The sequence below is a fragment of the Micromys minutus genome, assembly GCF_963924665.1.
Source record: "Micromys minutus genome assembly, chromosome: 18".
NCBI classification, from domain to species: domain Eukaryota; kingdom Metazoa; phylum Chordata; class Mammalia; order Rodentia; family Muridae; genus Micromys; species Micromys minutus.
This window is the reverse complement of record NC_137953.1, coordinates 2,515,307-2,531,092: the sequence shown is the minus strand read 5'-3', so window position 1 is coordinate 2,531,092 and position 15,786 is coordinate 2,515,307. Positions and strand designations below refer to the sequence as shown.

At 47.4% G+C, this 15,786-nt stretch overlaps 1 protein-coding gene across 1 annotated transcript; it reads left to right on the top strand.

The window, feature by feature from the left end:
* The first annotated feature begins 134 nt into the window (after positions 1-134).
* CCT7 (chaperonin containing TCP1 subunit 7) lies at positions 135-14,044 on the top strand. Its single transcript, XM_080932449.1, has 12 exons — positions 135-257; positions 6,223-6,376; positions 7,173-7,279; positions 8,348-8,473; positions 8,817-8,869; positions 9,267-9,438; positions 10,568-10,732; positions 11,729-11,917; positions 12,448-12,545; positions 12,891-13,023; positions 13,207-13,413; positions 13,694-14,044. The coding sequence occupies exons 1-12, from the start codon at positions 252-254 to the stop codon at positions 13,916-13,918; spliced, it is 1,635 nt and encodes a 544-aa protein (XP_080788575.1). The 5' UTR covers positions 135-251; the 3' UTR covers positions 13,919-14,044.
* Positions 14,045-15,786: the final 1,742 nt, after the last annotated feature.

The following is a 15,786-nucleotide window of genomic DNA, read 5'->3' as shown; positions in this document are numbered from 1 at the left end:
CATCGAAACTCGATGGCCCTGCCAAAGAGAACCCGAGTTCCTAGAGCGTCCCTGGGCCTCCGACCCCTCTAGCCCGCCACCTGGTAGTTTAACCATAGAGTGGCGGAAGTGGTCCGTTCTCTTCCTCTCCCGGCTTAACGTCTCGCCAGAAGCTTCTGGGAATTTCGCCGGCGCGGAGCATTGTGGGCTTTGGGTGGGCGGCCCCTAGGCGGAGAACAGACGAGTTGCGGGTACCTGGAACCGCTTCCAAGATGATGGTGAGTGGCTCCCCGCACATCCGCTGCCATCCACGACCCTGCGGCCCTGGTTTGCCTTGCGGACGGTCTACAGCGGCTCGTCCCGACCTCCTGCCTGGGCACGGCCTCCACCCAGAGCCGCAGCGGTTGACGAGAGCCGAATGGGGCTCGCGATGCCACTGGGCCTGGAAACCGTGGATCTCGTGGTGCTTTAGGATCACGGGCCCCTTATTCAGCCCCTTCTTGGGTTTTCGGAACCGAGTGCTTGTATCTACCATAAGGCCGGGTTACATGGCCCCGGGAGGTGCGGAAGTGGACGCGCGAGCTTCTAGGGCGCACAGGGGCAGCGTGAGGATCTTTAGGTTGGGCCGAGTGCACTGTGGTCGCTTACGTCCCCGCATGCGGAAAGACAGAATTCTTCATTCCTGTTGGATCCCGTCCGTTCGCTCAGTCATTCAGCAGGGGCATTTTTAATTCTCCGAATGCACAGGTCCCTCTTGGTGCTGGAAAAGGGCGATTAATGTACCCAGCACGAGAGATGGGAAGACCTGAGTGCCTTAGGCAGGAGTCTCTTAAAGATCTGCCTATAGTTCTTCATCACCCCTTTGTCCTTGACACAGCGTCAGGTACCTCCCCTATTCCCTGTGATAAACCTGAGTTGTTAGCGAGCAATGTCAACTTTCAAGACAGTACCCTGTGCGCTTGGCATCAGCGCGCTCAGTTTTGCTTTTTAGTGTCAATCCTTTGTCCGCCTTTTGCAGCTTCTTATTTCCATAGATTACAGGCGGACTTGATAACCTTTGAGATTACAACTCCAGCTCCCTCCGAAGGAACCCCTACAGACGCTCCCTGACCCCTAACACTGGCTTATTCAGAGTTACTTATTCTTGAAATTGATTGGGTTGGCAAAGACCAGAGATGAGGAGTAAACTTGAGACTCTTCATGTGCTGTGGTAAAATATCCATTGTTGCTGCCGATGTGACCCCAGTGGCCCAGTATTTGCCAACGAAGTAGCAAACCTTTTATCAAAGGGCCCTAGACCTCCACATCTGGGTTTATCTGAATTGATTCTTGTTCTTTGCAGTTGGCTCGTTGGCCTTCTGGTATCAGTGATCAACAGGCTGGTGTATCAGGCAGTCTGGAAGCCATTTGTGATGGAGAATTAAAGGGGTCCCCTGGAATCCTGATTCTCTGGCTTTTGTACATCTACAACTAGAAATGTCTTCCTTTTTGACATTACGCTGTAGTTGCTTTCAGTCAGATACAGATATGGTGCTGGTCTTGCTCTATATAACATCATGTCTAATGTTAACAGCAGTGACTTTGCTTTTATTTTTTCAGGTCTAGGTTTTGTATCTAAGGCTTCATTTGATCGACAGCTTAGCTATGAGCAGGCTAGCTCTTTGTAGCTCAAGGCTTGTTTGGAAGTCACTATGTAGATCCCACTGTGGTGATTGCTTTTGTTAACCTGATAACCAGTCCCAACAAGGGATTGTGTAGATTAGGTTGGTCTGTGGGGGAATTGATTGGGTTGCCTTAGTTTATGTGGGACGACCCAGGCATTGTGGGACACTTTCCTGAGCCTGGAGTGCTGTAGCTAGGGGCAGAGTGCATACATTCATTGTTCTCTGCTCTGGGCTGCAGATGACGTGACCAGCTCCCCCAGGTTACTTGACACTCCTCCCCATCCCCACCAGGTACCAGACAGAATCCAAGATTTGTAAGCTAAACTAAACCCCTTTGCTGTTTTTGTTTTTCCTGGTCAAGGTATTTTCTCACAGGGATAGAAATGAAACTAAGATGTCAGAGTGGTGTAGAACTTTCTGCCCCAGTTTTCTGGGTACCTGTGCTTCATTCTGGTTGGCCTGCTTATTTATATACTTAGTGTGTGAGGGTGTGGGCCCAGTGCATACCACCACCCTAGCAGCGGAGAGGTCAGAGGACAGCTGTCCAGATCTCACCTTCAACTTCATTGAAGAGCAGGCGCTCTTGTTTCTGTTGCTGTAATGCATACTCCAGGCCTGTGAGCTTCCTGGTGATTCTTGTTTCTTCCAGTCTGTACATGTCACAGTGACTGGCTTGTTATGAGTTCTGATGGTTAGGCTTGTGCATCTAGCACCTCTACCCCTGAGCCATTTCCAGGGTTTCCTCTGACTAATTGTTTAGTAAATGGTTTGGGTTTTTATTTTATTTAGTGTATGTGGGTATTGTGACTACATGTGTGCCTGGTTACTGTGCACAGGTAATACCCATGGAGGCCACAAGGTGTCAGATCTCTGGAACTAGAGTTAGAGATGTGGGCCACTGAGTGGAAGGAACCCCGTCCTGGAAGGCTAGCCAGTGTTCTTTCTGTAAGATGTTCTTCCAGTCCCTTGATGAACAATTTTAAGGAAAATGGAGAGGAAGATGACACACTAAAGCCTTTTGTGGTTTCCTTGTAGTGAAGGGACAAGAAGAGTGAGATGGAAAGGGTGGGCCATGTGTACCGTAGCCTGGCTTACTGTACTGTTGCCAGTCCACCCCCGGGGCTAGCCTTGAAATCTCAGCAGTCCTCCTGCCTCCACCTCCCAAGTAAGCACTGGGATCATATCTGTGCACAATCTGGCTAATGCTGCAACCCTTTAATATATATAATTCTGTGTATTGTGGTGACCCCAACCATAAAACATTTCATTGTTATTTGTAACTGTAATTTTCTATTGGTATGAGTTATAACGTAAATACCAGTGTTTCCAATGGTCTTAGGCAATGCCCGGGAAAGGGTCATTTGACTCTAAAAGTGTCACAACACACAGGTTGAGAACCACTGCCCTTGGCTGTCCTAAGCAATGGTTCAGAAGGACTGTGAGGTATGGGACTTTTGAGGAAGTGTCTTCCTTCTCGATGGAACCAGGAGCAGGCCCTCTATAGCGGCCCCCAGAATGCTGAGTGTAGGGAAGCTGTTTCTTCTATACTGTTATTCCTGGATCATTCCTGGATACTCTGGGGAAGGAAGGTATTTACTCTTCAGTTCGTGCCTGACTCAGATACAGGGGAGTTTCCTGCCAGCATTCTTTTTGTTGTATGCTAGTTTCATTGTTTTTATTATTTTGTGGTAAATTTACCTGTAACAAGTAATAAGGTATAGAATTGGGATTGTCTAGTGTTCCTGACTGGACCTAGGAAACACATATACCCCTCTCCTTGTCTTCTGTCTCTAATATTCTTCAAGACCTTATAGCCTAATCTTTTTTTCAGTTCTCTTATTTTTTTTTTTTGTACATAACCAGTCTTAGTAGACTAAAGCATGCTCTTTAGCATATTCAAAACTTTTGTTTCTTTAAATTTTTAGTGTGTGTCTTAGTTAGGGTTTTATTGCTGTGAACAGACACCATGACCAAGGCAAGTCTTATAAATAAAAACATTTAATTGAGGCTGGCTTACAGGTTCAGAGGTTCAGTCCAGTATCAAGGCAGAAGCATGGCAGCATCCAGGCAGGCATGGTGCAGGAGGAGCTGAGAGTTCTACATCTTCATCCAAAGGAAGCCAGGGACAGACTAAGCATCCTCAGGCAGCTAGGAGGAGTGTCTCCAAGCCCACCTCCAGAGTGACTCACTTCCTCCAACAAGGCCACACCTTCTACTAGTGCCACTCCCAGGGCCAAGCATATGCAAACCATCACAGTGTGCATGCGTGTGTAAGTATGTATTTATGTGGCCATCTGTGGAGGCCAGAAAAGGGCAATGAATTCAGTCTTAGAGATGGCGTTACAAATAGTTGTGGTATTCTGAACCAAACTGTCCTCAGGGAGAGCAGGAAGCTAGCTCTCTTGCCTTCTGAGCTGTTTCTCCAGCCTCAGATCTGTCTTTACGTTTCACTCTCAATGTCTTTTCTTAGACCAGTACAACTTCATTTACTACGACTTTTAACATTTCTTTGATTTGAAAGCCTGTTTGCCTATAACTAGTCATTTTTCTTTGAAAAAAACAAATAGGTCTTTATTGGTTCATACCTTGTAGTTATTGTGACTTCTGCATATGACGTGAGGCCAGCACCCTGGTAGTGTTTTTATTCAGTAAAGGACAATGGCTCTCTAACCCAGTTAGGATGTGGTGTGTGTGGTACTGTGTTTTAATTTTATCTCATTGCACTACTAATGTCTTTTTTAGGACAATTTTTCTTTTAAACTTTACTTCAGTTGTATAGATGTTTTGGCTGCCTGTGAGTCTGTGTCAGTTGTGTATTTGGGTGCCTATGGAGTCTGGTGGGGTCAAAGGTGGTTGTGAGCTGGCTGCTGGGATTCTAACCCTAGTATTCTAGAAGAGTAGGCAGTGCTTTGAATTGCTGAGCTATCTCCCCAACTACGGGTAGTTAACGTCTTCCTACCCACCGCTGTGCCGTACTGGATCCCTTATTCCTGTCAGTATTGTTGTGCTGAGACCATGCTCATAACTGGTCTGAGATCTGGTAAATGTACACTAGTTTACCAGCCTTTTGGTTGTATGCCTTTTGGTTTTGCACATTTGAACTGTGGTGTTTTCAGGCTTTAGGATATGTGTAAATCCGCTTGGGTTATTTCTGAAGTTCAGCCCCGCTTCAGTGGGTCTGGGACGCAGTAAGATATGCTGCTCCAGGGGGTTTAACAGATAAGCAGTTGGTTCAAAAATGCTTATGAAATAATTAACAAAAAGTTGAATAGTGTTCTGTTTTCTCAACAATTATACATTTCTATTTTAAGATGAAAGTTCATTTATTTCACCAAAAAGAAAAAGGTAGGGCTAGAGAGATGGCTCAGAGGTTAAGAGCACTGACTGCTCTTCCAGAGGACCCGAGTTCAGTTCCCAGCAATCACTTGGTGGCTCATAACCATCTGTAATGGGATCCGATGCCCTCTTCTGGTGAGTCTGAAGACAGTGTACTTACATACATAAGTAAATAATTCTAAAGAAAAATGCAATCCAGTTCTGTAGATCTAGCCCAGCCTTTAAAAAAGAAAGAGAAAGCTGGAGCAGAGACTCGCCAAGGTCTTTTCCAGCTCTAATCTCCACTGGGTTGGAGAGGCTGGGAGGAGACTTAACAGCCACCGAAGGATTCTACAGGAGAGAGGAAAGCAAAGGCAGCCTGTGATTAGCAAGGTCCTTTAAGATCCATGGTTCCATACAGGAAATGCTGTGCCATGCAAAGTGGATTCTTACAGTGGAAGCTCCAGGTTTCTGTCCCTATCCTTCCCACTTCAAAAGCCTCAGTACTGTATCCAGCCCACATCCAGATGGCAGTCACGTGATGGCAGAAACTTGGGCATCTCTCTCTGAAGCCCCTGACATATCAGAGTACTCTCTGATAATGGGGTGTCAGGCTGCAGTGTGGGGGTAGAGTAAGTTGACTGGCCGTGGGTGTGTTGGGGATTTGCAGCTAGAGCAGGTTCTAGTCTGTAATTCTAAGCAAAGGCCTCATCACAGTAATTGTAGTGGACTTGGAGCGCTCAGTCTGAGCATGTGTTAATACAGTGACTTTCCACAGCTCACGATAGAACGTGTGTGCACTCCCCAATATTGTTCACTGTGGTGCTAGCCCAACTCCACCATGCTACCCAGACATCTTCTGTGGGATAGTTTCTAACCAGTGCCCCTCTTTTCTCTTGCTTCAGTTTCCCATCTTAGGCACTACCCCAAGCCAGTTGGTAGACATGAAATCTTTTGCCTGGAAACTGTTATCTAGGCCCCTTGGGTTGGAGGTGCAAAGGAGGGCCTGTTTTCTTTGTGCTGTGCTGTAACCCATCAAAAGTCAAAAGGGGCATATGGGAGAAATCATGATTATTGTTTAGACTTCATTATCAGCAGTGTCTCAGAATTTGGTGTGGTTGGAATCAGTCTGGGTAGTAGGGGAATGTGCTTTAAGAATGTGGATAACTCAGCCATGGCGGTATTGGGAGTATCTTCCCTACCCACTGTCCTGAGTCTCAAGTAGCAGACGATTAAAAGCAGTCAATTGCTCTCTCTTCTCCAGCCCACACCAGTTATCCTGTTGAAAGAGGGTACTGATAGCTCCCAAGGCATCCCTCAGCTTGTGAGTAACATCAGTGCCTGCCAAGTGATTGCTGAGGCTGTAAGAACCACCCTGGGTCCCCGTGGCATGGATAAACTTATTGTGGATGGACGAGGTAAGTCTTCGTGGTTCTTCAGGGCTTTGTACAGGAGATTTGGTACCTGAGGAGCCTGTGGGGGGCTCAAGGTTGCCATCAGAAATCCCATTGTTTGCAGGATCTCTCCTAAGGGATTAATCACCCTGAAGCTGCATACACAGCCTTGAATGTAGAACCCTATTGGAATCTGTGGGAGAGAGAACCTGAACTCAGGAGTCTGTTGCCTTCTAGTAAAGTGGGCCAGAGACATGAATAGAACAGACAGGCTGGAGAGATAGCTGCCTTGGTGGTTAGGAAAGCTTGCTGCTCTTTCACGTGACCAAGATCAGTTTCCAGTACCTGTGTCAGACAGAGATATTATGATGACCATTGTATTCAAAGTATCTTAATAGTATAGCTTGGGCTAGCCTTAAACTAAAGATGTTCTTGTTTAGTCTCCTGAGTAGCAGGATAACTGTTGTTCACCATCATGTTTGACTATTTAAAACATTTCTCTGTGAAAGTCAAGAGCCCATGTTGCTTTAGTTTGTGTGACCCGATCCCAAGAAAAGTGTGTTTGGAGTCCAGGTCCAGTCAGTAGAATTAAGAAAGGGGTCAGGGATAGAGAGGTGACTCAGTGGTTAAGAGCACTGACTGCTCTTCCAGAAGTTGTGAGTTCAAATCCCAGCAACCACAATGGTGGCTTATAACCATCTGTAATGGGATCTGACGCCCTCTTCTGGGGTATCCGAAGACAGCGACAGCAATGGAGTACTGATATATAAATGTTTAAGAAAGAGGAGGGGCTTTAAATGTTACTGTCTTTCTCTCTAAGGCAAAGCAACAATTTCTAATGATGGGGCCACAATTCTGAAACTCCTGGATGTTGTCCATCCTGCAGCAAAGACTTTAGTGGACATTGCCAAATCCCAAGACGCTGAGGTAAGAAAGTCAGAGACAGACATTTACGTGGAGGCTGGAATGCATGTTCATTACTTTGCTGCTGCTCTTTCAGTGAAGACTTTTTGGGGGGGGGGTCTAAAATTATAATTTTGTAAGTAAATAAAAATAGTTACAAATTTTTTGGAGGGTGGGGGCAGGGTGCCTCTAGTTCAGCTATCCTAAAGTTGGCTATGTAGACCAGGCTGGCCTTGTATTTCCAGAGACCTGCCTCCTCAAGTGCTGGCACAACTACGACCTTCATCTTTCTTCTTGGTACTGTATAGTCATTTGTCATATGAGCGTGAAATTATTTCTTACTAATTTTGTACTCTGTAAAGTACCTTGACTAGTTTTATGAGCCACCATGTGGTTGCTGGGGTTTGAACTCAGGACCTCTGGAAGAAGAGTCAGTGCTCTTAGCCACTGAGCCATCTCTCCAGCCCCCCTTCTTGACTAGTTTTATGTCACTTGACACAAGCTAGAGTCATTGGAGAGAAGCTTTAATTGAGAAAATGCCTCAGTAAGATCAGGCTGAAGCGGGCCTTTCTTAATGATGGATGTGGGAGGGCCAGCCTGTGGGTGGTGCCACCTCTGGGAATATGGTCCTGGCTTCTGTAAGAAAGCAGCTGAGCAAGCCGGTAAGCAGCGCCCCTGTGGTTTCTGCATCGGCTCCTTCCAGGTCCCTGCCCTGCTTAAAAGTCTTGTCTTGACTTCCGTTGATGGTGTGCTGTGATGTGGTAGCATAAACCAATTAAAGTCTGTCCTCCCCAAGTGTCTTTGGTCATAGTGTTTCTTGAAGCAGCAGTAACCCTAAGTTGTATCCTGAGAGTGACTGTCCCTGGGCTCTTTGGAGAATTAATCTTGTGCCTCCAGGTCCTCTGAGAAAGGGTGATTCCCTGGATGCTTTCACCTTTCCATGTTGCAAATTTTGTGGGTTTCTGGAAAAAGAGCTTAACACCCATTAAAACAATGTCCACTTTAAATTGGTAGGTTCCCTAAAAATGAATTCCAGTGCTTCGTTTCCTGAATACCAGAAAACATGTATGTACTCTTGCCATCCTCCTCCAGGTTGGTGATGGCACCACCTCAGTGACCCTGCTGGCTGCAGAGTTTCTGAAGCAGGTGAAGCCCTACGTGGAGGAAGGTTTGCACCCTCAGATCATCATCCGGGCTTTCCGCACGGCCACCCAGTTGGTATGGCTACATCAGTTCATTTGATCTACACCTAGGAACCTTAACATATCTGTTACGGAGGGTGATGCCTTTCCTGGGGTATGGGGGAGACATAGGAGGTGGGCATTTCCGCCGTCCCTGTTCTGCCCTTCAGTAGCTGTGAAGCGCCGCTCTATGTCCTTATGACAGTCCAGAGCCAAGTCCTAGAAGTCCTGATGATTCTTCAGAACAGAGTTTCCCAAGCAGCAGACCTTAAGCAGCCACAGGCTGAGGAGCTGTGCTTCAGTTCTTAGCAGTAGTTGGGTCAGCTTCACTGTTCTGTGTTTAGTGGGAGACTCATTCATTGACCTTGTGTTTTTGGCAGGCTGTTAACAAAATCAGAGAGATAGCTGTGACTGTGAAGAAGCAAGACAAAGTGTAAGTTTCCAGGGGGCTACTCGGGTCTTGTAGATTCTGTATAGGCAGGAGGCTTTTTGATTCTTGACAGACCCTTGGCTGTAAAACATGAAAGAGGCTATAGATTGTCATAAAGAGCCGGGGGTTGGGGGACGACTATCTACTCTGTCACTCATGATACATCCTAACGGTGGAGAGGGTGGGTGGGAAATTTTGGTTAAAGGAAGAATAATGGGGTGGTATGTATAGATAGATTATTTTTATTTAAATGATGGGTTGATGCTGTTTGTGTCAAATATGAACTGTCTGCCACACCGTGTAGTAGTCACTGTGTGGAGAGGATTGGATGGAGTGTGCCACTCCACACTGTAGTGGAATCAGGTAAGAAGCTCAATGCCAGTTCTTCCCTGTGCTGCAGAGAACAGAGGAAGATGCTAGAGAAGTGTGCAATGACGGCCCTGAGCTCCAAGCTCATCTCCCAGCAGAAGGTCTTCTTTGCCAAGATGGTGGTTGATGCTGTGATGATGCTTGACGAGCTGCTGCAGCTTAAAATGATTGGCATCAAGAAGGTGCAGGGCGGAGCCCTAGAGGTGAGCCTGTGATGGCCTCCCTAGACAACAGACAGCTTAGCTTCATGTGGGAGCAAGGCTCACCGTTTGGGTAAAGGGAGAATCCAGCTAAGGCCGGAAAGTAGACGTGACCACTCTGCCCATGCTGCCTGTATTCTTTGGGAAAGTGGACCTATGCCAGTCCAGAGTCTCGTCTCTGTGTCAGTGTCAGGATCTGTAGGAGGGCGAGTTGAGATAAGTTACTTGTGAATTCTCCAAAGATATATGTGGAGGTATTTGGCAGCTCACTCTCCAAGGGGTACTGTCAAACTATTAATTCCTCTTGGATCGATAATACTTCAGACTATAAAGAGAGCTTAGAGTTAATTGTCACATAACCACTCTATCCCTATGCAGCCACTGTTTAACAGTGTGCACAGTGTAACCTAGAATTTGTGTACACAGTGTGAGTGTGTGCGCTATTTTAATACCAGTGGTTGTTTCTGATGCATGCTGGTGCTCTGTACCATGGTTTTGTGCATATAGCACTATTGTAACAGTTGGTGTGTATGGGCATTGGATTCCCTTGATACTGTCCGGTACGCCCTGTGCTGTCTGGGACAATGGCCTTTTTTTCCATGTGTAAGCACTGAAAATAACAGCTAGTGCAACATGCTGAGCTCTAAGTTTAATTTGTTCTTGTTTAAATGCAACATGTGGTTGGGGCCTGCTGTATTGAATGGCATAGCTGTAATTCATCTTTAACAACTGTCAAAAACATTCTTTGACATTAATTTATCTGCTTTCATTGCTGACTGCCTGTACTCGTAGACTTCTTGCAATGGGAGCCATTTGTATAGAAAAACTCAGATCTTCTGGGTCTTTGCATAGGTAGTTGTCCTCTGGCAGCACTTCAGAGGCCAGCTATAGGGGACAGCCCAGATACCCTGTGCCATGCTCATCTCTACAAACTGAGTGATATCTCACCTCAAAGGGGCAAGTGAAACGTATTCTACGTCACTTAGCAAAAGAAAGATGGGTTTGTTCCCGATTTTGTGACGGCGATGATAAGACCGTCACGGGAGTAGGAACTGAGGTTCATGCTTTTGGGTTCATAGGCTGACTGAATTTCTGGCTGTAACCAAACCATTGATCTGTCTGCTTTAACCAGGAGTCTCAGCTGGTGGCTGGTGTTGCATTCAAGAAGACTTTCTCTTATGCTGGTTTTGAAATGCAGCCCAAGAAGTATAAAAACCCCAAAATTGCCCTCTTGAATGTTGAGCTTGAGCTGAAAGCAGAGAAAGATAATGCTGAAATCAGAGTCCACACAGTGGAGGTAGGCTCCCCCAGCGGGGGCGGGTTACTTTCTGGGTGAGGGGTCACGGTCTCTAGGCTGCTAAGCTCTGTTTGTCAGGTTCCCGTGACACTTCCATGTTTGCATATCATGGCCCACTAATTTTCTCCTTTTCTCCTTAAATGACTTCAATCTGGGGTGATGTGAATGTGAAAAGTTACTGAGTGACTGAGCTGTCTGCCTCTTGGATGGCCTGAGAACACCTGGAGTTTTTTGCTTTTTTTGTTTTTCTCCTTGGTGATGGCAATTGAACCTAAAACTCACATACGTCAAGTAGGGCTCTGCCACTGAGCTATATACCCTGTCCCTGACCCCTTTTGAGACAAGGTTTCTCTGTGTGTAGCCCTGGCTGTTGTGGTTTTTGTGTAGCTCTTTCCTGTAACTTGCTATGTAGACCAGGCTAGCCTTACAGAGATCTGCCTGCCTCTGTCTCCTGAATACTGGAATTAAAGGAATAAGCTTGCCAGGCCTTTTAAAAATGTTTATTTTGAAATGGAGTATTATAAGTTGCTCAGGTTAGCCTTAAATCTGTAATTTTCCTACCTCAGCCCTGAGTATCTGGGGTGACAAGCTTACACTGACTTGTGACGTTGTTTGGTCAGATAGACTCTGTCTCACGGACTCTGTTCCTACCATTGTTGTTCCCAAGGCTGCCTCTAGTAGCAGTGTTTCCCAGCACAGGATGGCTTTTGTGATGGAAAGGTCTTATTGGGAAATCCCTAGTCAGAGCTTTCAGAAGAGGTTAAACGATTCTTCATACCTCAGCAGAACCACAGATTCTGGAAAGCTCCTTCCTTGAGGTTACTTTTACTTTCTGTGTTGTGTTTGAAAGTGTTAAGTGGTTGCTGTTAACAGTCCTTGTGAATTTGGACTGTTGGCTCGTTCCTGGATGATAAATCAGAGAAAGGGGTTGGGTTAGCCTGTCATATACCCACAGCCATACTAACCACTCTCATCTTTGGGTGTGTGTATCTCTAGGATTACCAAGCAATTGTTGATGCTGAGTGGAACATTCTCTATGACAAGTTAGAGAAGATCCATCAGTCTGGAGCCAAAGTCATCTTGTCTAAGCTCCCTATTGGGGATGTGGCCACCCAGTACTTTGCTGACAGGGACATGTTCTGTGCTGGCCGAGTGCCTGAGGAGGATTTGAAGAGGACGATGATGGTAAGAAACCTTCGTGGGCTGCTGTTTATCCTTCATGGCCCTGAAACCTTTCCTCTGCCCCTGATGTAATGAAATAAAGTTGTCCCTATGTTAGCTCTGTTAGGAGTGCTCCAGGCTAGTGTCTTTATGCCCTGTAACAGAAACACCTTTGAATCACTGACTAAGACAGGTCAGGAAGTGGGTGTTATACAGCAACCAGCACTGTGGTCAGCAGGTTAGGCTCGATGCATATTGCTTCCAGCCAGGGCTTTCCCTCATAGTCAAAGAACTGCTCCTGCGTAGACCCAGAGCACTAGACATCAGGTCCCTGTCTCCTTTGAACAAGACCCTTTGGCCTTTGTGTGTTCTGGTTTGATTGTCAACTTCAGGGGTAGTAGGGATTAGGATTACCTAGCGGTCAAGGTAAAGGTGGGCTGGCTATCCTATGCAGAGGACTCCAGGGTTCTGTGGCAGATTCAGCTTGGAAACTGGCTTATTGACTGGGTAGCAGGAGGCCAATTGATCTCGTTGATGTTTTCCTTGCTCCTCAGGCTTGTGGAGGCTCAATCCAGACCAGTGTGAATTCTCTGGTTCCAGATGTGCTGGGCTGCTGCCAGGTGTTTGAAGAGACCCAAATTGGAGGAGAGAGGTGAGCCTATGGTTTCAGTTCCCAAGAACTGCTTGGGTCTTTCCACGCCCTCTTTTGTTTTGGGTGTGGTGTGTAGCTTGTATCTTCTTCAAGGTGCTATTTGTTGGGGAGTGGGGATAAAGAGCTCAGGTACAGAAGGGAGAAGTTCTGGTTGGATCTTGGCTCTGATTCCACAAGCTTTGCTCCAGTGATAACCACAGCGGTCCTGCCTGAAAAACTTCCTTCCAAAGTTAGACTCAACAGCCTGAGTGAACAAGAACTTCTCCCTCTTGGGAAGGCTTGGCAGGGGCATCAGACTGCAAGATGGTGGCAGTTCATGTGTGCACCGTTGTGTCCTTGACATAGGTACAATTTCTTCACTGGCTGCCCTAAGGCCAAGACATGTACCATCATCCTCCGTGGTGGCGCTGAGCAGTTTATGGAGGAGACAGAGCGGTCTCTGCATGATGCCATCATGATTGTGAGGAGGGCCATCAAGGTACTGACTGGGATGACAGATTCACCTTTACAGTCCTGGAGCTAATAACATTGGATTTCATGTGACCTGTCCGATTTAGCTGTACGTGAAGGGGGGGAGGTGGGGGGGCATAGCAAGTCACTTTGTAGCCCAACTTGAAGCCTTGAGCTGGGCCACTGCATTGAGATGTGTCACTTTCTGTAGAATGACTCTGTGGTGGCTGGCGGTGGAGCCATTGAGATGGAGCTTTCCAAATACCTGCGGGATTATTCAAGGACGATTCCAGGGAAACAGCAGCTGTTGATTGGGGCATACGCCAAGGCCCTGGAGATCATCCCACGACAGCTGTGTGACAATGCTGGCTTTGATGCCACAAACATCCTCAACAAGCTTCGGGCTCGACATGCACAGGTGGTTATGCTCTCTGGGATTCAGGGATTGAGTGGGTGAGATGCTATAGGTATGTGCTGTGCCTAGTACAGTGGGCAACTGCCTCCAGCCGTAGTGCCAGGCTTGGAGACCGCTTCCTGGGAGGGTCTGGGTATCTTACCTGGTCAGCATGTCCAGAGTTGGAAGCAGGTGTTGTCAAGGAAGGTGCCATTTCCCTAGGGAAAGTGCTGTTAAGTTAGGTTCCTGGAGTCCTTTGAAAGGTGCAGGAAGAAATGTGCCATAATGCCACCCTCTCTTTCAGGGGGGCATGTGGTATGGGGTGGACATCAACACCGAGGACATCACTGACAACTTCCAGGCGTTTGTGTGGGAGCCAGCCATGGTGCGCATCAACGCTCTGACAGCAGCTTCTGAGGCTGCGTGCCTTATTGTGTCCGTGGATGAGACCATCAAGAACCCCCGCTCCACTGTGGATGCTCCTGCTCCAGCTGCTGGCCGGGGCAGAGGCCAGGCCCGCTTCCATTGAGAGGCAGTGTGCACACCTCCTTGTGAGGTGAATTTGGGGGGGTGAGAAAATGGTTGATTAGCCTGTGTTCTCACTGGAGGTTATTTAAATAAAACATAACGTTATTTGATCAGGTTTTTTCATAAACATCTTCTGCTTTAGAATTTGAGTTATGTATACTTGGAAATAGAAAATGTGTTAGCCTGCTGCTTGCTCTGCTGGGGACTTTGTCCAGGCTTCAGTAGTTGTTCCGAGAAGTAGCCAGGTGGTGACAGTGTCACCATCCTCAGGCACTGCATAGCACTGAAGTTGGAGTGTCTCTTGTATTTGAAGTGAAAGAGCACTAGAAAGTGTCACATCATTTCTGGACTCTGGAGCTTCCCAGGGCCTTTTAAGAAAGCAGCTACTGTCATCTTGAGATCCCTTGTTTAAACTGATACTGTGGAGGTTTGGGTTCCTCTGTCTTTTGTGTTCTTAGTTTTGCTGGCCTTGACCTATTTATCTCCTGAGCTGGGACAGTTGGTTTGTACTTGTCACCATCCCAGCTCCTGCTCCCTTCTGACCACGAGTGTTCGCTGTCAGCAGAGGACTGGCAGGGTTTCCCTGTTTCGGCTCTGCTAGCTGCCTCAAGCTAGAACTGTAGCTTGAGTTATTAGGGGCGCAGGGTCATTCTGAATGATTAAAGTTCTTGCTCCTGGATACTTCTGTGAAGTGATTGAAGAACCTCAGAGCTCTGCACTCATAGCCTTGGCACAACAAAGATTTGTAGCCAGCGTGCAGCATCTGGATGTTAGGGTTGCTGTACCACAGTACGGCAGAGACCCAGTATGTGAGTACTTATACGGGTTAGGATAGGACTTACTGATCAAATCAACACACACCTTGGTTGCAGAAAAGCTGTACGGAGGCCTGAAGATGTCTGGTGGGGTGCTTACCTAGCATGTGCAAAATCCTGGGCTCAATTCCCCATCAGAGACTATGACATACACTTGTACTCCCTAGCACCAGAGAGCTGGATCAGAAACTGAAGGCTATCTTCAGTGTCGAGTTTGAAGCCAGCCTGAGTTACCTTAGAAGCAGTGGGTTGGGTTTGGTGTCTCACAAATTTGGCTACATGTCACATTTCCTTAGGCCACACACCATCTTTTCAGCTTCACCATCTTTTATTGGATACAGAACCATAAACTCTGACGCCCACGAGTCCTTAAATACATATGCTCAGATACATTCTGCAAAGGGCATCTGGGTGACATGGAGCAGAGTGTTGGGATGGCAATGCCTGGGTGGGGCAGATAGTGGGGCCAGGGAGGGCCCTGGGGGCTGGAGGTACAGGCACCACTTTGGAAACAAAACTAAAATCAGAAGTTCTGTCCACCCCTCTGCCTAGTGTGCATGAGGGCAGATTGCAGCCTGGCTGTGCAGGGAGCCAGAGCCTAGGGGTCAGCTGTGCCCTCTTGACCCACCTCAGGTCCCTGCCTGAGGTCCCTGCCGGGGCTGAGTAAAGCCTTGGGGGTTCCAGGTCAAGCCTACCCAGGGCTGTAATAATGGCAGAGGCCCAGAGCTGGCCTCCTGCTGGGGCACCCACTTGATTGTCTGGCAGTCTTAGGACTAAGGTCCCAGAGTTGAGGAAAGCCTAAGGTCTGCTCTTCACCCAACCTTGAGCTTTGTCCTCTGGCAAGGACTACAGCTGAGCTCACTTGTCCAGGAGTAAATATACACACTACACAGTAACATATACAGAGATGCTGGCCTGAGCCAAGGCTGGATGAAAAAGCACGGCCCCCAAGGGCAGAGACTGCCAGGCCATCAGGCTGGTGGCTAGGGTGGACCCCCATCGGTGCTTAACTCCATGGGCCATGTCCCACTGAGGTTGCACCTCTCTAAGTTCA

Coding starts and splice junctions, on each gene's coding strand:
- CCT7 (XM_080932449.1), top strand. Junction 10,733..11,728: donor TCAGAGTCCACACAGTGGAG/GTAGGCTCCCCC, acceptor GTGTATCTCTAG/GATTACCAAGCAATTGTTGA. Junction 12,546..12,890: donor ACCCAAATTGGAGGAGAGAG/GTGAGCCTATGG, acceptor TCCTTGACATAG/GTACAATTTCTTCACTGGCT.